Source organism: Cotesia glomerata, linkage group LG1 (assembly GCF_020080835.1).
Source record: "Cotesia glomerata isolate CgM1 linkage group LG1, MPM_Cglom_v2.3, whole genome shotgun sequence".
Classification (NCBI taxonomy): domain Eukaryota; kingdom Metazoa; phylum Arthropoda; class Insecta; order Hymenoptera; family Braconidae; genus Cotesia; species Cotesia glomerata.
This window is the reverse complement of record NC_058158.1, coordinates 7,167,957-7,194,974: the sequence shown is the minus strand read 5'-3', so window position 1 is coordinate 7,194,974 and position 27,018 is coordinate 7,167,957. Positions and strand designations below refer to the sequence as shown.

Genomic DNA, 27,018 nt, shown 5'->3' with positions numbered 1-27,018 from the left:
ATACAAAGCCCGCAGTACCAACTAATCCTCACCAACTAGATAGCTCAATACAAATGTCAAATAGATTTGATACTTTAAGTAGAATAATTATCAAACTTACTTACTAGTACGAGTAATCTCCCGTACTAATAATAATATTCAACTCGGCACAAATTCAAACGTTTCCATTTACTTACACTGATAGAAGGATTTAGTACGGAATACTAAACCAATTTAGTAACAAAATTTTTATTCATTTATTTGGGAGAAACAAATATTTTGTACCCATCAATATTATTTGTTACAGTTTAATAAATGATTTCTTTATATGAACAAAACCTTATTACATGGAAATAAATATTTAATTCCACCAAATAATATTTAGTAACAGGTACTAAATATTTCTTTGGTAAGTATTGTCGGTAGATGGCTATGCTTTAATTCCAATGTTTATGTGATACATAACCTATTCACTAGCTCAGATTATTTTATTCAGCTCAATTTTGGGAGATTTATTAAACCTTTAAAAACACATATACTCCCAATAAATGTCTTCTATTTATGTCTTTTCTCAGTTGAGTTTAGTTTACATTTTTTAATTTGTCTATTATTGATATGTTAAAAACTTGTTGAATTTTAAATTTTATAAATGTCTCAAACAAAAAAAATATAATTTAATGAGATTCTTTTCTTTATAATACCTTATATTTTTACTTAAAATTATTTATTTTAATTATTTTTATTTATTTTAAGTTAAAAAGTTAGGTTACAAACTAAAATTAGTTAAAAAATTAATTTTTTTGATACCAATAAACGATTTATTGAATACCAATAAATCATTTGTTAAATACTACTAAATATTTATTTGGTGGAACTAAATGGGCTTTAATAAATGATTTAGTACCTATTACTAAATATTTGGTAATGGAAGGTTTGTTACTAAATCATTTATTATCTGTTATTAAATCTTATTAAATAGAACTAAATCCTTCTATCAGTGTACTCTCAACTACGCTGATAAAAAGATTTGTTATTCCTCAAAAAATGGTTATCAAAAGTTAAAAAATAATTTTTATAATTATTAAATCAATAAATTCTTAAAAAAAAAATAATTTAATTAGTTAATGAATTTTTTTATTAGTTTATGCGATTTATATATTTATATTTATACAAATTATGTTATCACTATCGCTGTTGAGCTAAAAGGATCTGGCTTACTGGGAAACTTTTGATATTCAGGTTAAATATACTCTAAAATAACTCGTATAGGTAACATTAAATAATCATTGATTATTTTGGGCGTTGGGGGAGTTGAGACGCGACTAAAACTGTCGAGTGGTGGTCTATTTTCGTAGACAGCTGGTACATTTGTAATACAAATGAATTAAAAATGAAGATTCGTTACTTAAATATACTTTTTATTAGTTTATTAATCGAATGAGCTTAAAATAACTGTAGGCTTTGATACTCTCAATAAATCGCCAAAGAGTTAATGATTTTTTTTTAAATTTAGAATTTTTAAAGTTACATCCTCGCATGTCTAGAGTAATACAAGATATGGATAAGACTTAAAAGTAACGATAATGACACTTTTTAGTGATAATAATAATAAAAGAACATTATATTGGAAGTTTATAAAAATGATAAAGTGCATTCAATTGAATAAATTGATTACTATCGAGATAAATTCTGAGATGACTGGGTGGAGCTGGGTGAAGCCACGGATGTTATGAGTAAGATAAACAAGAAGAGAAGCAATAAATAAGAATGAGAATATAAAAAGAAGGGAAGAATGCTCGCGATGTAATGCTTGTTGTCGATGGACTACCCACGCTCAAGATTAATCGCGCGACTTAAAAAAGAGTTTAACGCTTGCTTACTAGTAATAGCCCAACAATAGAATCCGTCAAAGTGTCTGAGATGTATAAATAAATTTACTAGCCTCTTTTACCAGTTGTGCTGGTGGGCAAGTTTCAATGCTATCAATTTATATTTTGTTCTACAGGTTATGGGCTTTGTTTCAGTTTTTTGAGGCGTTTTGTAGTGTACAATGAAAAAAAAAAATTTATTTTATTTTTAAACCAATAAAATCATTTTTGAAAGCTTTATCATCTTAAAATTCTTTAAATGATAAATTTTTCTTGGTTTAAATTAATTTTATTTGATTAAAAAAAATTTTTTTTTTAATCAAGTCAATTTTTTTCAGTATAGATTTACGGGAAATTCTTATTTGGTGATAACAGTCTTTAAATGTATCAAAAGATAAAAATATACATTAAAGTTAGTAATAATCTTTTACGATTTAATGCAAAGTTATATTAACTGCTGAGATATTAAAATATTTATCGCTAATATTCTTAAGAGTATAAAAATTTTCTGGAACAATCATTATTCTTACCCATTGGTGGAATCAAGGTACAGTATTAGCAGTAATATTATTATTATTAATCTTACAGAAGTAGAAAAAGAGTCTATAAGTGCCGGCACACCTCTATTTAACGTTTATCGTTTTCTCAAGCTATTTTTTACTCTATCTTACTTTTTCCGATAGATTACCGTCTGCGGATAAACGTTATTGTTATTACCTAAAAACAAAGAAGAAGCTAAAGCGTAATAATTCAATTTTAAGATGAAGAAAATTAGATTTTTTTATTTTTACCCAGTGTCCTGTGTCTTAGATAAATCATTGGACGGTGAAGTTCCATTGTTCTTACGAAGCAAAAAGATTGATGCTTAATAGAATGAACAGATAGAAGAAACGTTCAAGGCTCATGGAGCTCAGCCATGTGTACCAACTTCCGTCGTCCAGAAGGGCCAAGGCTTCTTTTGCAATCTTTACAGACGTATACAAATAAGCAAAGGTTTTATACAAAGGTAGAGCAGAATAAAAGGTATCTGAGAAAAATGGGTTACTTTTTGTTGGTTCAACTTTGAATAAACCTAGTTATAGAGGCGCCTGTTTTTTCTCTTAAGGGCTATCAGTTTCTACGACGTGTGAAAAATATCAGGAGATAAGCGTACTTATGCCCAACGCTCTAAAATAATTCCATTCATGAAAAAGTGGCAAGAAGAGTTACTTCAAAAAAATTCAATCGGTTGTTATTCTTTAAAAAGTTAATTAATGTTATTAATTATGGTGATATTAATTTTATGGTGATATTAAGCGGCAGTAAAATTATTAATTAGTAAACTAAAAATATGTTTATTGAAAAGACTGTACAACCGGCTTGAAACTTTGATTTACAGACTTTTTTAATTAACTTCGTACTAAGTATACTTGTAAGCTATTCATTAAAAATTAACTAAACTTTTTTTTTTTTAATTTTTATTGCATTATGCGAGTAAAATTCAACAAAGAAGTCAGGCTCGTTAATTAAAAAAGTTATTGTTGAATGAGTAAAATAGATGATTGAAATCTTCTTTGTTTGTCTCTAATCTTCATGTTCTTCAACCTACTCTAGATATATAGTATATCTATATGGAAAATATAATATTCAGGATGATTTTAACTCAATATTTAACAATGTAGATATCATATATTATATATTAAAATTTTAAAATTGGATGTATTAGTTAAATATAATTTGCAATTTAAATTAATAATAATTCAATAATTCACTACACAGTATTGTTATTTAGATTTTAGGTTAATGGCTGTCCAGTCGAATAAATAAATGTTTTAATTAATTTCTTGTGGTATTTTGCCTGTATTTCTCTCCAGGTATCATCAGAAATTTATTTACTTTTATATTACATTTATATACAATTTTTACAGCTGTAATTTTTACAAATTTGCATAAACATTATTCTAAATTTCATATAGACTAATCTGATTGATTTAAAACACTTACTTGATATGATATTACAATTAATAATTCAATAATAGTTGTTAGATTATTATTACCGTTAAATTAACTTTTTCTTTTTCGTTTTAGGCATCTTATTACGATAATTTTAACTCAAACGTCTATGTATTGCACGCCTCATAGCGCGAAGCGCGTGAGGTTGTGCTTTATACTCGACACGTCAAGGTCAAGCAATTTTGTGATCTTTAAATGCCTCTATCACAACCATATTACACTTATACAATTATATAAGTAGACATACATCGAAAAAACACTTAAATTAAACCATCTTTTACTTTTTAAAATCATTTCATGTAGCTATTTTGAAAAAAATTTCATGTGGACGTCCGGATGTCACTCCATTTTGGATGTACCAACGATTACTCCCGAACAAATTGATATTTCAAGAGCGGACCTTTTTTATTACTTTAAGAATTCGATTAACTGGGTCCGTATTTAATATCAGTGGCCTAGCTTACATATTTTTTTTTTAATTGAATTTTTATTAAAATTCACTACGATACAACCGTACAAAGCCAAACGAATTTTTCTTATTTGTCACGTGAAATCTATGGTGCTACTTGGTGAAGCTGGATTTTTTTAGAATACGTGCGCATATGACAAGAAATAAGGGCGCCGATATTTAAAAAAAAAATTAAAAAATACTCTGTAACAAATTACTTAATTATAATTTTTTTTTTAAATCAATTACACAATTTATTTTTTTCTTAAAAAATGAATGAGCGTTATTAAGCGTGCACTTTTGGATTTTCCAAACTTTTTTTGATTTGATTGTTTATAAAGTTTACAATATGTTATTTTGTTCATAATGTTTAATTTTGTGCAAATATTATGATATTATTGTATCAATAATATAAAATAGTATTGTTATTATTAACATAAGGAGTAATTAAATAACAAAATTATGTCAGTATATTAAAAAGGGCTTATGAAATAAGAGACTAAGCTCTGATGGAGTTTGTCACTGCAATTTGCATGGAATATTAATATTAATATGAAAAAATAAAAAGGTTTTAATCAAAAAAAAAAAAAAAATGAGGTGCAGAACCACACCCGCCCAATTATCCCTAAGGGGTTAATATCGAGGTCGTTAAGTTTAAAAGTTAAATGAAAGGCTGCACAAGGCTAATACTGAGGTTAATACTATAATTACATTATTCCCGTTTTATTTACTTGATCTTATCATGAACATCAACGATACTCATTCTTATGCTATACTCAATCGTCAAACTCGGTATTTTTACAATTAAAAAATAAATATAAATTCTTCCGATACGATATTTCCCGTATCGGCCAAAAGTTATACAAAAAATATAAATATAAAGTCAATTTAAAAAATAAATATTAACTATCGAAAATCTATAAAACAAAAAGTCACAAACTAGGTTAAAAAATTTACATTAAATTATTTTTTCCGTAATTACTGTTTGCAATTTAACCTACTAATTGGATTTCAATAATTGTTCAAATATTCTCCGTTGGTTCGATGAATAATAAAGGTCTGAAAGTTCAACGGGTGACACATGACGCCTTTTTTTTTCTGCTCTGTAGACCAAAGATTATTTTTAAAAATTAATTTGAAAGACCTTTGGAGAATAATAATTATTTAAATGTGTACTAAATGTCACGTTAAATGTAACGCCGCTGGCCTACTTAAAAACAAATCCTGCACTGTGTTGCTCTCAGTATCGTCCTCTAAAGTAGACTGTACTACCATTTAATAACTAGTACGTTATATATGGAGTAAATGTGTTTTGTGTTGACGTTATGCTAGCAATAAACGACCACTACGCGGTATATACATATACATATAACTAGACACATGCATACAACAACTGTGTTAAATTTATCTTGATTAATGCTGTACGACCTGATTTTTATTTTAATTAATTATTTGTTTTCTCTCTTTTCTCAGTGACTTCGTAGCGAAACATTTTTAAGATTAATCGATTGTACATTTTTTACTTTCAATTATGTTTAATTAATACACATACTAAATCTTTTATAAAATTTTATGTAAATATAATTACAATGATAAATACTCTAATTTAACAAGTTAAAAAGAATTTTATAATTTTTAATCTGTAATTTTTTTCACCTGATAAATTTTTTTTCGTAAAATGAATAAAAATAATTATTATTTGTTAGCATAAATGAATGAATACTGATTTAAAAACACACAATCGTTAATAACTTTTTTATTACAAACTTGTAATTGTATCGAGTAATTTAAACAACTTTTCATAAAAAATCTCATGTTTTTATTCTCTTGTTTTAAATAGAAAAAAAAAAAAAACATACTTCTCTATTGAATGAATAGTACTGTAAGACTAATTACAATAAATGTATTAACAATTATTATCAACAATAGAGCAGCTCGTCCTATTAATCGTAAAACTGGAAGATAATTACACACAGAAGCTGAGTACAAATGGAATTATAATATCTCGTTAGCGTAATTAATAAAATAACTCAGTGGCGTTCTCCACAATGTGTTAATTTACCTGTACCGCATACCTACGAAATACTTTATGCTATTGAATCAATTACCCAGTCCTTTACTGCATTTCTACGCTCCATGAAAAAAAAAAATTAGCTACCGTATAATGTACCCGAGGATATTACGACGCTTATTACACGGTTTAACTCACCCGCGAATTAACCCAATATTTTGAATGAAAATAAAAAATAAAACAGCTTTTCATATTTTAAACTTGATGTTTATACTTCGGATGAATGACTACCACAAATGTTTGAATGATAAATAAATAAATACGATTAAATAAATAGACTCTTTATACAATTGGTTTTTTTTTTAAATATATGTAGGATACGTAAACATGTTTTATATAGAACAGGTATTTATAAAAAATATGTTTCGTTTTTATTATGTAAAAAAACTGTAATTGTTTGACATTTAAAATAAGCTATTCTTATCATCAGGATGCATTTTTAAAAACTAAAAGGCGTTTGATTAAAGACTTAGTTTTATAGGTTATAAAAGCGTTTGGGTGTAATGAAAGAAACACGATTGATTTATTTTATTGCACTTTACAGGTGCCGAATAGTTTTAAGTACCATTGAAAATTTTTTAATTGTTTTCATTCAAAAGAGCCTATAAATGTCGAGTTTATTGTTGCAATATTTCATTGTTTTTTTTCTTAGTTATATTAATTGTTTTTCCTTCAAATAATATTTTTAAAAAATGAACCAATTCATGCAAACTATTTTTATTTTCTACTTTATTTGTTTTGATAGGCTAACGATGGATCTAAGTTTGAAAATATTTTGAGAAATGATTAATCTATTGATATAAGTAAAGTGAGAAAAAGTAACCATCTATCTTGAGAGCTTTTAAACAAAAACATTTATGAAAAAAGTTAGACAAGGAGCTTTGAATTTGACGCAAGTGCTGTATAATTTTTTACCCGAGTACTAAAAAAATAATTCTTTACTTTGACAACTGATGGAAGTAAAAAAATTTAATATAAAATTAATGATCAAGAGTTTTTGTTATTTAATCTGTCTCTCTTGTAAATATTTAATGATGAGAAGTAAATAACGATAATAATTTTTTTTTTTTAGCAAATGACTAAAATTAAAATCTTTAAATTAAATTTTTTACAAAAATTATTTATTGTTATAAAATAAACGATTGTAATTGAAATATATAATTTAAAAAAAAAAATAGAATTTTACAGCTTTTTTTAATCAAAAGCTTCAAAAACGTTTGATAAATAAATTACTCATCAGTTTAATAAATATTTTCTAACTGGCATTTAAAGATGATGAAAAAATGCTTTTACTCCGCCCAGATGATTAATAATCTATTTTTTTTTTCTTTTCATTTTGTATTTTAAAAATAGTTAATGACAAATCGACAAGACGAAGAATAATGTCATCATTGCGGCATATAGAAATAGCGTATGCTCATCGCATAAAAAAACTACTATACTCATCGTGATGCGACACGAGTGAAGCGGAAATACCAGTTGGTTGGTCGATTGTAAAAACATCTCAGTCTCAGTGAAAGTTTTTTAGCATAACTAATTTTTTATTATTTTTATTTACAATACTGAGTACAAAATAAATAAAATTATCGTCATTGTAATGCTCGATAAATCAGAAAAAATTATCACCTTTCATTTTATACACATAAGAGTTAAAATATGTGAAAGATTGTTACAAAGGAAGTGTAAGGAAAAAATAATATGAATACAGCATTGAGGTAAAAAATTTGAAACTGCAAAAAGTAGTTCAATTTAGTTACCAAGACTGATGGAACGGAATAAAGAGTCGGTTTTCTACCGCAAAGTGACTTTGTGAAAACGAATAAGTGACTCTAAAGAAATAAAGAGAATATAAAAAAGATAAAAAAAGATGAGCTTAAGGTATAAAGAAAAAAAATAGTTATAAGAAGAAGCTCTGAGTAAATCCACTCTCAGTGATCTGGGACAACTTGTCTACTCCGGTACCGCGTCGTCGTAGTCGTGGTTGTAGTCATGAAAAGGAGAATAAAAGTGAAATAATCAAGTTGAAGTAGTCGACAACGAGCACGATGCAACTAAAAGTCTGTAATTTTATTTTATGATAGAAAAATCTCACCGAATAAATCCCGTTTCAATACTTGTTATTTTCAAAATTAAACACTTTATCAGTATAAATGATTCCGTGAACTTTTTTAGTGGCTCCTTCCAGGCTTTTCGCTCTTATCTTAAGAAACATATATTGCAATATTATTAATAACACCGTCAAAATATTTTTTTTCAATTTGTTTTTTTTGAACTATTGAACTTTTTTTTTTAATTTTCTCCAGGCATCGCCAAATAAACCTATCTGTGTATAATTTTCGAGCCAAAATTCTCAGATTTAAAAATTTATAATTAATATCTTATAATTTAAAGAATGTACTGATTGATGTATAATGCCGATTGGCGTCAAATGAATAAATAAATAAATAAATAAATATTTATAATCATCCCCTGGAGATAAATCATTAAAACTTTCTCTCCAATATAATTACAATACAATAAAATATAATTTTATTGTAAATACAAGTCAGATTGCCCAGAAAGCTTAGGGTTTATTTATTTAAATCGTGAGCAACATTTTAAATTTAATCGTTGGAGAAACGGGATAGGGAACCTATCTTTCAAAGTCAACTGGGTATCTAAATGTTACTCAGCAGTAGTTTTAATAGAAGAGTAAAATTGTAGCAAGTGAAGAGAGTATAACGGCGCTTTACTGGCACTTAAGACCGCGGAGATTTACATCAAGTGTAATCGTCTTGGTCTTGGTCTTTTACTTCGTCTACTTCTATCATTATTTATCATTATTGTTACTGTATATATATATATATATATATATAGATATATTTCTGTAAGGATGCCTGTAGAGAAACCACCGACTGTAGAGGAACGTAAACCAGGAAATTTACCGTTACGGTATTAATTTTCTGACAAAAAATTTCAGCCACTTTATTCAACATCCAGTCCAACGATCTGTTATTTTAATTCAATTCAATTCAACTCAAATCATTAATACCAGCAATTATAACAATACAATACAATACAATCTATTATTTATTTATTATATTATTCATAACTGGTTGCATAATTTATGATTATCCGGAATACCTCTGAAATTCATCGATAACAATAATCTGTGTTACAATATACAACATAACAATATAATAAATAGAGGCCAAGAATATAGAGAATATAATAAAAAAATTCAATAAACACTCGAACATATAAACACATAGACATCTTTACATAAATCTATGTACACATTCAGAGCACATATGTACATTTATTCTACATACACGTAGTACGTATGGTACTGTATTATATTCTGTATTGTATTGTATTGTAGAGTAGAGTAAAATAATGTAAGAGTGTGTACATACACCTCGGGTCTTTACTTTCTCGCCACATGTCTGACAAGTTTGTGACGCTCGGGCTCGTAGTCGACGCGTCAATGCCGGCGTGACCATGTGCTACAATTCATTATATTATCAAAGTCGTTCCGCAATAATCGTCAACTCGGTGCAATGAAATTGTCCGATACCAACACAACTAAACGGCAGTATATATACACTATATGTATATTTATATAAATATAATACAACTTTAGTTTGTCGAGTCAAACTCGGGCTCAATAAACTCTCTCTATAAATGTCTACAACCAAAAATAAAATCCACTATCCATTTAAACTTTTGTCATTCATCTACTTTTGCATTCAGCATGACAGTGATCATAATAATAATAATAATTATAATAGTAAGTAAATGTGTCACAAGAGAATTTCGAGTGAGAGACAAAAAAAAAAGAGTTCGGAGCGATTTATTTATATTCCGAAATCTTTAAAAATTAATCTTATTAACAAGAAAAATTATTTTTAAAATTCATAATTAAAAACTCACCATTTCTTGAGATATCGAATTCGACGAGGTTTTCAAAGTTTTGAATATCTGGCGGTAATCGACGAATTTCATTGTCACTCAGTCCAAGTTTTCGTAGCCTTTGGAGTCGAAAAAAATTCTGCAATAAATAAATTGATGTTAATAATTTATTTTAAAATTTTTAAATATTAAAAAAAAAATCTACTTTATTTATTTATGTAAATAAAATATGTATTATAGATAAGAATCAAGTGCGCGTTTTTAAAAATACGATAAACTCGTAGACTGAAAATGAGAAAAGGTAAAAAAAAAAATGAAACGAGACAAGTTAGACAGGAGATCATAATATTAAAGTTAGCCGACGTTTTTAATTTTTTGATTATTTTTCATTTATTAAATTAGAACTAAAAAATATTTTTTTAAAATTGCACACATTGTTTTTTCAGTTTTTTACAATTGAAAATTTTTAAAAATTTTTTTGTAATCATTTTTTCAGTAAAAAAAAATTCTGAAAATTTTTAGATATCGGCTAACTTAATTTTTTGTTATGACAAATAAATTAGCCGACGTTTTTAATTTTTGAATTTTATTTTCATTAATAAAATTAGAACTAAAAAATATTTTTAAAAAATTGCACTTATAGTTTTTCAAGTTTTTAATGAACGAAAAAAATTTTTTTTTTTTTGACAATTTTTTCAATAAAAAAAATTCTAAAAATTTTTAGATGTCGGCTAACATTAATTTTTACCTAATTAATTGATACTGTCAAGGACTTTTTTAAGGTTTTTCAAGATTTTTTTCAAATGAAAATTTTTTTTTATTATTCTGTAATAATTGTTTCAATAAAAAAAAATTCTAAAAATTTTTAGATGTCGACTAACATTAATTTTCATCGGGAGATCCACGATCTCATATGATGTTACGGGAATTGGAGGAGAATCGAGTGTGTGTTAAGGTGAAGGGGATAGCAAAATTAATAACGAGTTGTTAACACTGTCCTTGATGATCATGATTACACTAGGTGATTGTGATTATACTATATAAATATATAGATATATTTAAGTATACGTTGAAGGTGTGTGTGTATATAAATAAAATATATAATGTGGTTAAAAAAGTTGGAATGTTGGTATGTGTTCTGGTTGTACCTTAGGTAAATCCCTGATATGGTTGGCGTCCAGAAGGAGTTCTTCTAAACTTCTGGAGTACCTGAGGATATCCTCGGGCACGCTTGGCAGTGAGCAGTGACGCTTGTCAACGTATTCCACCTGCCTGTTACACCCTTTAAAGATTGGAATGCAGCGAAACATGGTATATACTAAACTCAACACACAACGTTTATCACACAACACTGTTATTCGCAACACCAAGCATTATTGTCACACGTATTATAACCACACTGTATATATTTTAACCGGTACTAAGAGTGATTTTTTTTTATTCGAGCATATTTTGGCTAGTTTGTTTATGGATTTTCCACCAGATTTACTTATTTTACTCTGTGTAGGTCCTGATTAAGAGAATACTAAAGACAGCTAAAAGTTGCGGGCGGCACGACACACACTATCACGCCCTACTCGGCTTCAAACGCGCTCGCTTCTGCCTCTAGATGTCTGACGTCACCACTGTGGCTTCTCCAAGGCGACATCAGGAAACTACCGCCTCTGGCGGCCAAACGAAGAACTTTTTTGCGCGCCAAATTTTCAAATTTTTTTGTGACGCGTCAGGAATTTTTTATTTTATAAGTACAAAAATTTTAAATATATAATGATTAAAAAAAAAACTAATAAACATATTAAAAAAGTTTTTTAAACAGTTTAAAAATTAATTAATTAATTTAATAAATTACAGATTGTTAAAAATGTAATATAATTTAAATTAAACTCACTCGCTTTATTTTAACATTCCTCGGAAATAAATATCTATTTTTATGAAAATTAAGTTAGCCGACACTCAAAAATTATTGATTGTTTTTTTTTAATTAAAAATTAGAACTAAAAAACTATTTTTAAAAAATTCCACGGATAATTTTTCAAATTTTCTACATGTGAAAATTTTTGTTTTAATTTTTAAAAAATTATTTTTCAATAAAATAAATAATCAAAATGTTTCAAATGTCGGCTAATTTAATTTTCATCTATTTTTTACGTTTAGTGACTCAGACACGACATTAAAGTTAGCAGTCACCTCACAATTTTTTAATTTTATTCAACAAAAAAAATTTCTTCCAAAAAATTAATTTTTAAAAATTGCATTTTTAATTTTTTTAAATTTCTAGATATCAATTTTTATTAAATTTTTTTAGCACTAATTTATTTCTTAAAAAAATTCTAAAATATATTAAATATCTGCTTCTATAATTTTCATGACTCAGACTTTTTAAAAAGATGTTTTAAAAATAATTAGAATATTTTTTTTTTCTATGACTCAAGTGTGATAACTAAGATAATTGTTGATAAAATGAATGAGGATGACAAATTTTTTATGTATTTAGAAAATAAATAAATTTTCTACAATAAACATTAAATAAAACAATAAAACTAAGGTAATATATAATTCTACTTATACTTTTCAATTTTTATTAATTTTAAAAGAAAAATTTATATAATATAAAAACATTTTGACTTTTTTCAGTCATCATCTGTCACATGACAAGAGAATTAGTTGGCATAACCTCGAAAAAAATTTTAAAATAAATAAACAAACATGGAATTAATGTCGAATTATTTAGAAAGTTATGAAGGTAGAGATAAATTATTAAGAGTATTATCTTACGCAGCAAAATTAGCAACAGTGATCCCGCGATCTGAGGAAAATAAAAAAAAGTTTAAAATATTTGGAAGCCAGATGAGTAATTGCCGAGTTATCCTTCGGCTACTTGATGACATTCCTACACTCAATTATGCTTTGACATATAATTGGACGAACAAAGTAATAAAATAAGTATACATAGAATATTTATGTTTATAATAAATAAATAAATAAATAAATATACTTATTTATGAGTCGGTAGACTCGTGATGATGTATTAAATTTTTTTAGATGTCTAATTGACGTGTTCGATGTGACAGGCAGCTGATTCGTACATCAAATGGCTGGAGATGATAGAAATTATAGTGGATGTAATTTACTCTCCTATCGAGACCCTCTGCTGGGCTGGAGAACATCAGTTGGTTAATGTAGACGTTGACAAATGGGATACTCTGTCCACGTGGTTCTGGATCACCTCTCTGTATATTTCTTTGATGAAGTAAGTGTAAATTCTTGACCTGAGCTTTAGACCTACAATATGTCATTTGTAAATGAAAATTAAGTTAGCCGACATCTAAACATTTTTAGAATATTTTTTTATTAAAAGAATTATTACAAAAAAATTAAAAAAAAAAATTTCATTAGTAAAAACCTTAAAAAACTGTAAGTGCAATTTTTAAAAAATATTTTTTTGTTTTATTTTAACTATTGAAAAAAAATTAAAAATGTCGGCTAATTTTAGTATTATAAAATATGAAGATAAAGTTAGCCGACATCTAAAAATTTTAATGATTTTTTTTATTAGAAAATTATTACAAAAAAATTAAAAAAAAATTTTTTCATTTGTTAAAAACTTCAAAAACTATAAGTGCAATTTTTTAAAAATATTTTTTAGTTATAATTTAATAATTAAGCAAAATAAAAAAATCAAAAATGTCGGGTGACTTTATTATTATTTATAAAATTAAGTTAGCCGACATCTAAAAATTTTTAGAATTTTTTTTTCTTGAAAAAATTATTACAAAAAAATAAAAAAAAATTTTTCATTTGTAAAAAACTTTAAAAACTGTAAGTGCAATTTTTAAAAAATATTTTTTTGCTCTAATTTAATTAATGAAAATAAATCCAAAAATAAAAAACGTCGGCTAACTTTAGTATTATCATTTGTAATAATACTGATGTTAGCTGACAGCTGTTAATTTTTTTAAGAAATCAATAACAATAAAAAGATGCTTCTAAAAATTTTTTTTAATTTTTCATGTGGAATTTTTTTATTGAATTTTTTTCATAATAATTTCATTGCAAAAAAATTTTGAATGTCTGTCAACTTCAGTGTCATTATTTGTAATATTTTTATAGCTTTGTAAATTTATATTTATTGCTATATTAAATTGCCTAGGTCCTTGCGAAAATATAAACTCCTATTGAAGCAAAGAGAGATGAGTTTGAAGAATAAATGTGGTAATAAAGACGAGGAAAAAGCTTTAAGGCATAAAATGTACAATGAAACATTAGTTTGTGTCCGTATGCTGCTAGACATGAGTTATGCAGTGAGTTATCTTCCTAATGGTACTCTCTGGGGCGGCAAACTGTCTACTTGGCAAGTTGGAGCACTTGGAACTGTATCATCACTCATAGGACTCTATCAATCACTTATAAAACGTGCCAATTAAAGTATCAGATTAATATCAAATATTTACAGTATTTTTTTTACTGAAATAAAATAATTTTTTTCAATTATTTTAATAATAATAATTATTAAACTTTTAAGAGAACATTTATTTATTGTCATGAATAAAACATTGTAACGATTACATTGAAGTTTTCAAAGCGTACAAAGCTTTTTATCAATTGTATTTTATAAATCAATTAAAGCTAAGGAAATACAATAGTCGAGCTCCTGAATAAGGGAGCAGTCGTTAAAAAAATAATTTACTTTTAAAATAATTTCAGTATAAACGCACATGAATAATAAATAAAATTATATTTGTACTTTCGTTTGAAAATACTTATAATTTAATAATAATAACACAAATGAAATAATTATTAAAAGCTTCAAATTATGCGCTCCAACAATCATTATCATCACATTTATTTTAATTAAAAAATAATTTCATTTTGAATCCTTTAACAACTTTTTATAATAAAATTCACGTCATTATATCATTAAAAGGCACGGACTTATTAAAATTTATATTTTTAAATCAGATGATTTAGATAAAAGAGGCGTTTTAAAATTTTTTTGTTCCTTTTTATCGTCACAATAAAAGCTAGCTCATTAACTATTTTTTTTTTCTTCTCTAAAATACCAATAATAAGATTAATACTGTGAAATTTAGTGTACTTTTAATTTCCTGCCAACAAGTTGACTTTAACTTTGTTTTATATTTTTATTTTTTAAGTAAAAAGCTTTAATTTAATTTTATTTATTAATTAGTTAAAGCTTCAGTAGCATTACTGTTAAATATTCAAATTTAAGTAGTGTTTATAATTAAAACAAATATTACATAGATAAAAAGTTTTCTAGCATAAATAAATAAATGAATGAAAGATGATTTATAAAGTAATAGGAAAGTAAACATAAAGGATAAATAATAATTAAAAATAAAAAAAATATATATGCAAAACTGTGATTTTAATTTATTGATCAACAAAATTATATCAAAAGTTAAAGAACATTTTTTTCTTTTTTTTATTTAAATTCAGCCTGAATAATTTTACGCTTATTTCTTTTGATATCAAAAGATTAATTAAATTTAACAACAAAAAATGTTAAAAATAATAATAATAATAATAACATAATTTGAAATAGTTTTGTTAACAAAAATCTAACTTATGAAGAAACTGAGCCGCGAGTCAAGCTCACTCTTTTCTCAATGCATAATTTTACAATTATTCTTATCATGATAATCAACAGCCAACTCTTTTATTAGCTCTAACTCAATAATATTTGGCTCAATCTTGCTATACCTAAGAAATGAAACGTAAAACTAGTTAGGCATTATCACGATTGAAATTCACCCGCGGGTTTAATTACTACGGTAATTATTTCCGATTGAAATAAAAGTACTTAACGTAATAAATTAATAATAATAATATTAATAACACTCTATAAACGCTTTGGCGTGGTTATAGATTATAACATTGCAATTACGAAAATATTAAAGATTATTTTCTCAAGTAATTATGGCACAAATCTTATAAAATAATAAATAACACTAATAATAAATTCAGCCATTAGATCATTTGCTTTTAAAAAATCTACATTTTATCTTATACACTGATAGGATTTGTTTATAGTAAAAAATATTCATTAATATTCAACAAACCATTTATTAGAGACCACTTTTTAGTATTTAAAAATATTTCTTAGTATTTAAAAAAATTTATTAATATTTAATAAATGGATATCAGATTTATTAAATACAAATTTTAAATACTAAGAAATATTTATTTAATACTAAAAAGTGGTCTCTAATAAATGATTTGTTAAATATTAACAAATATTTTTTTATACAAATAAATCCTTTTATCAGTGTACTTAATACGCTTATAGAATATTTATTACGCAACGGCGTAAGAACAAAAAAAATTATATCAAATACAAGATCGTAATGGCTTTAATCTTTACAATTATTAATGGGCATTATCTAATTACTAATGTGACTTTTAGTGTACACAAATATTAGCCAGATTAGATTATTTAATGATCAATTAAGTACCGATACTTTTTAAACCTGATCCTTTAAATATTAAATTACTATCATTAATTATTAATTACTACTTATTTTTAAATATTATAATAATAAACGGATGGTGATTTTATTTGCCGCGGCGCAAAAAAAAAAAAAGAAAAAAAACAGTTTCGAATGATAAGAGATCCAGTCTCTTAAAAACGATAAATAAATAATAAAACATTTTTATGATCGGCATTATTAAATGCACTGTATAGTAACTACTCAACATGATTCAAACTAATTATCATAGTTTTAAATCTTTCCGTCACGATTGCCCAACTATAACTATGTTTATAAAGATACTATCGTTAAATCTACCAAAATACTTGATACCGTCTGACAGCTGTTGAAAAAAAAAAAAAAAATAAAAGTATAATCGAACAAAGTGTTTAGGACACTATTAACTATAATTAGATAACGATTAAACACGATTCTAGCGGCGGGGGCAATTTTTTTTTTCGTTACGAAAAAATTTAAATAACGGAACCAGATGTACGAGACGCTGGGGGCATTCCGAAGCCGGGAGTCAGTCCTACAACTTGATTTGTCTTTGAGATGCGTGTCAAGGGTTTGTGCAAACGCATCGGATCCATCGAGTGCTGCCAGAGCCAGCAGTTACGGCAGAAGTATCTGAAGCAGACCTATAACCAAATGAATTATCAAAATTTTGTTTCAAATAAATGAGTAAGGTAAAAGCCCCAATAGATGATCATATACTGGTACGTGATCATCTATTGGGGCTTTTACCTTATAATTTTAAATTATTTGAATGTTTTACCTGTTCGCGACAGAAGTAAGGTCCTTGTTGCACGTAGCATACAGAGCAAACAGAGTCTTCAAGATACGGATCAATTTGAACAACTTTTGAAAATTTAGCCGTCTTTATTTCAATGAAAGCTGCAGCGACGGCTTTTCTGTAAGAACGTTTGCTACTAAACGTAAGACGAGCTGATCCAATTGGATACTTGTGTTTATCCGTGTCGATACCTAATTGACAAAAAAATTACTTGTATTATTAATTAATAAAATTTAAATTTTTTCTGATCTGTTTTATATTTAACTAGCAACCTTGCAATCACTATGTGACTGACGTGACTTGTGAACTATAAATAAATAAAAATTTGCTTAATTAAATAATGACTTTTGTTAAATTGCACTGTACTTTCTTAAATATTGATGTTTTTAAAGATATAAGCTCATCCCGATGTTACACTCATCAAGAGCTTTCATTTGAGTATCCACATCAATTTTTCATATGTATCTACATATTTATATTTATATATATATATATACATAATTTATATAAATATACAAAATATATGAAAAATTGATGTGGGTACTCAAATGAAAGGTCTCGATGAGGGTGACATCGGGGTGAGCTTATATCTTTAAAAATGTCAATAGTTCGCAAGATACAAGGTCATTTCTAAGTTATTGATGCTTTTTAAGATATAAGCTCACCCCGGTGTTACCTTCATCGAGATCTTTCATTTGAGTACCCACATCAATTTTTCATATATTTTTCATGTAAACATATATATAAATATATGAAAAAGTGATGTGGGTACTCAAATGAAAGATCTCGATGAGTGTAATGTCAGGTTGAGCTTATATCTTAAAAAATGTCAATAGTTCACAAGATACAAAGTCACTTCTTAATTATTGACATTTTTCAAGATATAAACTCATTTCGATGTTACACTCATCGAGACCTTTCATTTGAGTACCCACATGGCATTTTTTATATATTTTATATATATGGTATTTGTGAAATATATAAATATACAAAATATATGAAAAATTGATGTGGGTACTCAAATGAAAGGTCTCGATGAGTGTAACATCGGGATGAGCTTATATCTTTAAAAATGTCAATAGTTTTCAAGATACAAGGTCATTTCTTAATTATGTATCTAGAGATAGAGAATTTTCGAATGCAGCCTAAATACTTATAATAAATTCTTATTCTCTTAATAATATAGATGATGCTTACCAACATAGATAACTTCATCAAACAAGTCGTTCATTATATTGGCAAGACCTTCAGCAGTTACCATACCATGAAGCGCACCAACAAATACAGTTTTCCCCGGATCCAACTTCTGAGAGGACGATTTCGAGTAGTTGCTGTCATTCAGAGCCCACGGAATTACCTGGACATCTTTGCCTTTGATACGCTTCGAGGATACTTTATAAAGTAACCGATTCTTGTTGTTAAAACAAGGGACACAGCAGGACAGCAGAGTTCTAACTTCTTTCTCCGACTCAAAAATAATGTAGCCAAATCCTTTAGGGTCAGGTGCATTGGGATGATCTTTTTTCGGCCACTCGACTTTTATCGGACCGATGTGCTTAAACGTCGCGATCAAAGTGGACTCGGTGACGTCCCAAGGTAGCCCGCCGAGGAAAACTTTCGATGAGAACCCAGTGGGCTTCAACGTACGCGCTGGAAGAGTGCCACTCCAAGTGTGGGTCGCTTTGTGAAGGGAAGCAGCGCTGCGGTGTATTCTGGCAGCGCGATCCAAAGAAATGTACGGCTCGTTGAGTCCACCGGAAGAACTGACGGGCATCATGTGGTTGCCATTGCTATTGCAGCAGTGGTGATGACGGAACGACTGGTCATGATGCGTAGAAGCAAGATACTTCTTCATGGCCATGCATTGGAGAGCAGCAGCGCGGTTATTCGGACAAATATCAGCGAAGTCAGAGTTAGCTGAGCCGTGTGAGTGACACGAGTGTGTGACAGGTGAATTTAATGACAAACAAGCCATTATGTCTGACAGCGAGCCTTCCATACTGTTAATACCGCTGAGATCTGAGTCTGACGGCGAGGTAGATCGTGATCCATTGCAGCTGATTACAGGTGGGTACTCCATCGAAGGACTACTACAGTCGCTGTACGGTGAAGATCCACGAATAGGTCTTCCGTAGTAAGGCGGCGAGTTAATTGACGACGTAGGGGAGCCTACATAGGACTGGTAGCCCGATCGAGCTGACGCAGGCGATGATGTCAACTGCGAACTGCCGGTACCACTTGTTGAATAACTGTAAGCACTCGAGTACAGACTGCTTGGAGTACCTGGACTCCCAGGAGTCGCCACTGAATTTGGTGTCCCTGGCATGTCGATACTCGGTGATGATGTAAAATATCCACGATCTTCCTCGAAATTCTAAAAAATAAAAAAAACTATCAATTATTTTTGTAACCGAATTGTATATATAAATTAAAGTGACTAGTAAATCTAATTCAAGCCAATGGATGGACATTCCATCTTCGCTATTGGTCGAGAGACATTCTCTCTTCACGATAATTAAGTTCGATGGGGATCCATCGAATTTGAATGCTAGTGAAGCTAAAAGCTTGTAGTATATGTTCGAGTTGTAAAGATGTTCATTGAATGAAAGAAACTACTAGTCACTTGACCGCTAGGTGTTAAAAACTTTAATTTAAATAAAAAAAATATTTTATATGTTGCAAGAGATTTTTATATCGACGTTCTAATTAGCAAATTGTCTAACTTTATTTTAGATATTTTTCTATTTGTACGAAAAAACAATTAGTTCAAAATTTATTATCTCTTTAAAAAAACCATTTAATGTCTAATGGAGGTATAATGTTTTGGTTTAGATCATTCAAATAATTTATAATTGGACTATTACATCAAAATTAAAAAAAATCACTTTTTAAAAAATAAGGAGAGACCAATTGCTAATTATATTAGACCGTCGATATGGGGCATTCCATGTGAAATGGGAAAATGACTAAAATTTTAAAATTTCTCTAGTTCATTCTAATTTATTATTAAAAGTTTATATTTTACTAATTTGTAAAGAAAATTTTTTTTAATCAATAAGAAAATCGATTTTTCTCTCCTAGTAACTTATCAGCCGTACTAACTTGTATCCAGGTCAAATGTTGTTTTAATAGTTTTAAAAACAAATTTATTTTATGTTTGTTATTAGCTAACATAGGGTAGAAGTACCGTTTGTAGCCATTGTACCGTTTATGGCCATTAATTGTTCAAATAAACGATAGAAATGAATTTATATTAATAAATCATTACAAACTCAATATGTTTTAATATAAATTTTTTAAAACTCAACAAAAATATGATTATACTATCATAATTTTTTATAAGTTTATTCAAATGTTGACTGGCCAAAAACGGTACTTCTACCCTATTTATTTTTATATTTTTAAGAACAAATTTTTTTATGTTCGTTATTAATTAAAACCTAAGTTTATCAAGATTGTGTTGTCAGCATGCTAAATCCTTTATTTCTGTTTTTTAATTATCCTAAATAATTTATAGTTAAATATATAAACAATAATGTTTCTAAGGTTGAAATAATATAAAAGTCTTTTGATTAAACAACTTCATGTAGACATTTTGTACTTGTCTCACCAGTCACAACAAAAAAAATTTTTTTAATTATTTCTACGTAGGTAATCAGTCTAATTCTTCATAATATTGAATGTTTGTAGGATAAATTTTATATTGATAGGGAAGTATTTTTTAAAAGTTTAGTGGTCGAACTGAAATTCGACTTTAAGTATACCGCGGTAAGAGAGAAGGATTTGTTCTTAGTCCCACCAGTCACACTCAGTCAAATGATAATTACGAGAAACTTAAAAAGTAATCGAGGTTTTTGATAAAGGGATGTTGTTAATTAGTTATTTTTCTATATTATAAGATAAATTTTACTATAATATAAGTTTCAGTCACATAATTATAGATTATAATTATTATTGATGGAATCCCAGAGTCAAATGTCCCACCAATCACTATGGAATGTCCCATATACTACCGAATAAAGAATACAATAAATAATATTTAATGCGTTTACTGTCGGTGAATTAGCCTTCCAGCACTATCTTTGGACAACTTCCAAGATAATATCCCGCGTAATGTCCATTCGACAAACTATCACGAGACCTTATCCTTTGATATTGTATACTAATAATAATAGTAATAGGAATAACTGTATGAGAATGAAGAAATGAAGAAAGACGAAGAGTAGCAATAAAGATGTTTGGCTCACATCAGGCCTGAAAATACATAAGTCTTGGCTCGATTCTTAAAATCGGGTCGTCCTAACGTGTCGTTTTACGATAATTTATTATTTTATCCAATCTCCATTGTACTTCGCTTTACTATCCTAATGTCATGTACTTAAATGTTCTCGACATAAAAATACATATGTGTACACAATCCTCACGTATGTAACGCATTCGATCGTTATAATTTTGTCTACACTAAGGATTTTATTGAATTAATCTCTTTTACGACAAATTTACTGCTGTCTAGATTAAATTAATGAAAAAACTATAATATAATAATAAAAACTAATTAATTAAAAACTATAGAATAATAATTATATTGGATGAACTTGATTAGTAATTTTTGTGCTTTTGTGGAAAAAAAAATAAAAAAAAAAATTTATATATATATATATATAAATTCGATAAGTGAATCTAAATGTAATAAGTAATAAGCTATCTGGCATTGGGCATTGGGTTACAATATCAATAGCGGCAATCCCAAGTACCTATAGCCCTAGTGTATATAGAATTTATATTGAAACGTCACGTGCAGATGCGATTCTTCCAAGTTTCTCAATCATCTATTTACACGGTAGTACTTGAAAATAGTCGAAATAAAAATTTACAAAGTTAAACACATTTATTTTTTTATTTTTACAAATAAAAAAAAAAAAAAAAGACTATAAAATAATTTTTATATAATACGATTGTAAATTATTTAAATAAAATAATTTTTTATTTTGTTTTTTTATTTTAATAAAATTATTATTTATATCATTAAAAAATGAAGAAAGTATTTTAATTTTAAAAACTGCGTCTCTATTCTTATTTAAATTATATTAATCTATTGTAACACGCAAAAAAGTTTAGCATTAAAAGGTTGCCAGACATACGCTCTAAAAATGAGGCTTATACAATGTAACCGTAAGCTTTTGCATATTAACATTCTTTAGTCTGTACCGAGAACAAATGAAGAAAACTGTTGCTTTCATATATAGTAGCGTTGTCATAGAAAATGTCGTAAACAAAAAGTTTTTTAATTCATTTTATAAATTATTTAAATAGAATTAAAATTTAAACAATGCATAAACCAATAGCATAGATATTTTTTCTTAAGATAAATTGATAGATAACAATACTGACCTGATATTTATTATAAGGCCGTGAGACATTACTCTGTCCATGATTTTGAGTTTGCTGTTGCTGGTGATGTCGATATCCCGGTGAGTTTATTGACGATTGGCTGCCCATCAACGATCCTCTGGGTAATCCGAGTCCAAACAAGTCGGAAATAGACATGTCTTCTGTTCAAATCAAATTATTAGCTTTAGTAAATTTAGTAGATATAAATATTACGATTAAAAATATAATCTGTACTGCAAATGACACAAGACTATTTTCAGTTTTTTTTTTTAATTTTAATTATTTATAGACTTGAAAAATTACTGCTTTAAATAACTAATAACAAACGACTAATCATAAAGTCCAGCCTGAAATTAACTCATCATTATCTAGTGATTCATTTTAAAATATAAATAAAAATAAATTAAAACAAAAACAGATCGCTGATTATCTATATTATTAAGAGAATAAACAAAATTTTGTGACCAGTGTATTTATATGACAAAATGGGTTTTTATAGTTAAATTTAGTGTCATTGCAAAGGTCTTGACTTAAATTTGTGCCTTTTCAAGGTTTCATATCATTCTCACCAATACTCAATTTATGATGATAAGTATTTAGACTGCAGTCAAAAATGCTCTATCTCTAGATACATGATTAAGAAATGACCTTGTATCTCGTGAACTATTGACATTTTTAAAGATATAAGCTCATCCTGATGTTACATTCATCAAGACCTTTCATTTGAGTACCCACATCAATTTTCCATATATTTATATATATTATATATATGTATATATGAAAATATATGAAAAATTGATGTGGGTACTCACATGAAAGCTCTTGATGAGTGTAACATCGAGATGAGCTTATATCTTTAAAAACGTCAATAGTTTGAAAAGTACAGTGCAATTTAACAAATATCTTGTAAATGATTGACATTTTTAAAGATATAAGCTCAGCCTGATGTTACATTCATCAAGACCTTTCATTTGAGTACCCACATTAATTTTCCATATATTTATATATATTATATATATGTATATATGAAGAATATATCAAAATGCATGTGGGTACTCAAATAAAAGCTCTCGATGAGTGTAACATCGGAATGAGCTTATATCTTTAAAAACTTCAATATTTAAGAAAGTACAGTGCAATTTAACCAAAGTCATTATTTAATAAAGCAAAATTTTATTTTTATTTCACAAGTCACGGTAATCACATAGTGACTGCAAGGTTGTTAGTAGGGAAATCATTTTAAAAATACTTATGTATTATTATAAACAAGTGTTAGTAAATATAAAATAAATAAACAATGCATACCTTCAAGATTCGAGTCAGTCTGATCATAAGAGGTGTCTTTGTGAGGATGAAAGGGTACCGTGGGAGTTGGTACATCCAGCAAAAGACTTCCCAGAGTTTTGAGCGGTTGGTGAAGCTTATCCCGGTACTGATCGATCCGTGATTCAGATCTCTCCGGCTGGTGATGCAATTGAAACGAGTCTCGTTCACGTTCACGCCGCTGGAATAACGACTCTCTCTGAGGGGCACGAATTTGGTAAATTGAGCTCTGCTCTCTTTCGTATTCTCGTATCTGAACGTCGTGCTGACGTTGGAAGTCTACTTGAGGAAGTTGAAGCCCCTCGTAGTCACGTTGGAGCTGCTGTGGCTGCAGGTACTCACGATCGTACTGATCATGTTGCAATTGGTGCTTTTGCGGTGGCTCGCACGACGACTCGGATCCTCGTAATCCATCGGTTGCATTGTTATTTTCAGCCTCGAAGGACATGGCCAGCTGTAATTTAAAAAAAAAATTATTAAATTTTATTATTAACAAACTCTTCAATAAAGTTATTAAATAAATTATTTTTATTGTGTATTAGTAATTAATAATAAATAAAAGATTATATTGTTTGTATTGAAACGAACCGTGGGAAAATGAAAATCAAATGAATTCTCGGTATTATCACTCTCCCATAAATCGTTTTTGAACATGACTGTTCAAAGACTCCGGAAGGTATGATCGACTGGTAGCAATTGAAGAAGGAAAACACAATGAAATAGAATAATAGCAAAAAAGAAAATTGGTGATAAGGGGAGAGGGAAGTCTAGGTGCTGGATAATAGGTAAAATGTGGGAATATTCCAGTCAGTGGTGTGGGTATTTAGTTTGAGCTATTACTTTCCACGAATTAATATATAAAGAAAAAAGAGCTTACAAGCCTGTGTATGATAAGAGGCCGCTAGTAAACTTACCGCCCCTTAATTATCGAGCAAAAGTTTCACGTTTTCTCAGAATACGATCTTTTGATATACGATCTAAAAATTTATGAACAAAGCATTTTTTTTACAGTACACATACACACTAATTTCTAAAAGAACTAATTAATTATTTTTTGTTTTTCAGAAAAAAATTATTTCAAATTATTTAACTTTTTTTTTATCGATTTGAATTAAGATACATTTTTTTGGGCAATCGGAAAAAATAGACCCGAAAAAAATTTTTAAATTATGAAAAATTCATATTATTTCATTAAAATAATAATAATAATAGTAATAATTTAATAAATCTGAAATAATATGAATTTTTCATGACTTTAAAATTTTTTCCAGGTCTATTTTTTCCGGGATTCAAAAAAATGAATTTTTTTGTATTGAGATTTTAATTAATTTTGATTTTAGTGAACTTTTTGTATAAAAAAAATTTATGTATTTAAAAAATTAACTTTCTAGTTAATAGTAATTTTTTTTTAAATATTTACTTTTAATTTACTCGATAATTAAAAATATTTATAGAAATAACATACGCACAACTGTCCAAAATATTAAAATTTTTATAATAATTGCGTTTCAATTTTAGTAAACAGATCCTTTTTAACAAAGAGAAAATAAATAACTTGTTAAATCACTAATCCCAGTATTAAGTTCCTAGAAGTGAGGAACATGAAGCTTGTTGTAAAATAAATAGCAACAAAAAAAATTAACCTGCAAGTAAAATATAATATTTTTAATTTAGTGTTGATGTTTTAGTTTACTCAACATAAATATGATGCCGATCTTTGGTTTTATGTTATCCGGCGTTGGTATATCTGTCTCGTTTACAAGCTCAAACAAAGGACTAAACAAAGACGCAAGATTATTTAATATTACACTAACTACTAAAAAATAAATAGTAATTAATTATTTTTAATCTACTATTACAGAATTATTTAATAAAAATAGTATTAGAATAAAAAATAAAATTGTACCTGCTGATGAAGACTCGGCATTTCAGTTGTTTCTTTGTTCGTTAGAAAGAAAAGAGCACCGTCAACAAGTGCGATTTAATCTTGATATCCTCGACGGTGGTCTTGTGTTGTTTAATTCGCACAAAATATACTAACTAATAATTATTATATTTAGACAACTCGGAAAGACATTGTTGAAAATAATATGAAGAAACAATTACATACAACACGATAAATATATTTTTTTATTTTTAATTACGATAAATAACGAGTCGTGAAAATAAGATTTATTTTTTTATATTAAATTTTGTTATTTATTTTAATTATTTTAAGAAAATCTATTAACGATCTGTTGCCCACGGCCTGTTGTGAGGACGACTGAGTGACTGACACGACTCGAGCGTAAAATAAAGTTGATATATACTTGATGTGTGATTATATACTATACGGGCTTATGGGAGTAAAAAGTACAGATTCTTAACCATGTTGTCGCGCTCGGCTAACTGAATCAAACGGCTCGTCTACTTTTGATCACGCGCGCAATTTTAATTTTTACTTTGACGCATGCGCTATTTTGTTATCCTTAAAAAAGTCCTTGGCAGTATCAATTAATTAGATAAAAATTATGAAAATAAAGTTAGCCGGCATTTAAAAATTTTTGATTTTTTTTATTAAAGAATTATTACAAAAAAAAAAAAAAATTTTTTTCATTCGTTAAAAACTTCAAAAACTATAAGTGCAATTTAAAAAAAAGTTTTTTTATTTATAAATTAATAAATTTTTTTTTAGAATTTTTTATTTACTGAAAAAATGATAACAAAATAATTAAAAAAAGTTTTCAATTGTAAAGAACTAGAAAAATAATGCGTGAAATTTTTTAAAAATA

The 27,018-nt window shown here is 27.6% G+C and overlaps 3 protein-coding genes across 12 annotated transcripts in view; 1 reads left to right on the top strand and 2 right to left on the bottom strand.

The window, feature by feature from the left end:
* LOC123267083 (protein lap4-like) overlaps positions 1-11,832 on the bottom strand; it is a 53,228-nt gene extending 41,396 nt beyond the window's left edge. For 7 of the 9 annotated variants that reach the window (XM_044731579.1, XM_044731595.1, XM_044731588.1 and 4 more), the window contains exons 1-2: positions 11,398-11,832; positions 10,271-10,388 (exon numbers count right to left, since the gene is read on the bottom strand). In XM_044731579.1, coding sequence (XP_044587514.1) covers positions 10,271-10,388; positions 11,398-11,559 — 280 coding nt within the window. In that variant the 5' untranslated portion in view covers positions 11,560-11,832. The remainder of the gene's footprint in view (positions 1-10,270; positions 10,389-11,397) is intronic. The other 2 variants (XM_044731636.1, XM_044731644.1) reach the window with 1 other exon arrangement.
* A 913-nt stretch (positions 11,833-12,745) lies between these two features.
* On the top strand, positions 12,746-14,816 carry LOC123267360 (peroxisomal membrane protein 11C). Its single transcript, XM_044731940.1, has 4 exons — positions 12,746-12,794; positions 12,884-13,180; positions 13,321-13,499; positions 14,400-14,816. The coding sequence occupies exons 2-4, from the start codon at positions 12,956-12,958 to the stop codon at positions 14,671-14,673; spliced, it is 678 nt and encodes a 225-aa protein (XP_044587875.1). The 5' UTR covers positions 12,746-12,794; positions 12,884-12,955; the 3' UTR covers positions 14,674-14,816.
* A 1,815-nt stretch (positions 14,817-16,631) lies between these two features.
* On the bottom strand, positions 16,632-26,629 carry LOC123267182 (cytoplasmic polyadenylation element-binding protein 1). Of its 2 annotated transcripts, none has more exons than XM_044731735.1 (6): positions 26,154-26,629; positions 24,230-24,701; positions 22,925-23,085; positions 18,731-19,907; positions 17,516-17,724; positions 16,632-17,378 (listed from the first exon to the last, which is right to left on the bottom strand). In XM_044731735.1, the coding sequence occupies exons 1-6, from the start codon at positions 26,172-26,174 to the stop codon at positions 17,211-17,213; spliced, it is 2,208 nt and encodes a 735-aa protein (XP_044587670.1). In that variant the 5' UTR covers positions 26,175-26,629; the 3' UTR covers positions 16,632-17,210. The 2 variants fall into 2 exon arrangements, with proteins under 2 accessions (XP_044587670.1, XP_044587662.1); XM_044731727.1 differs by lacking the exon at positions 26,154-26,629 and adding an exon at positions 24,836-24,968.
* Positions 26,630-27,018: the final 389 nt, after the last annotated feature.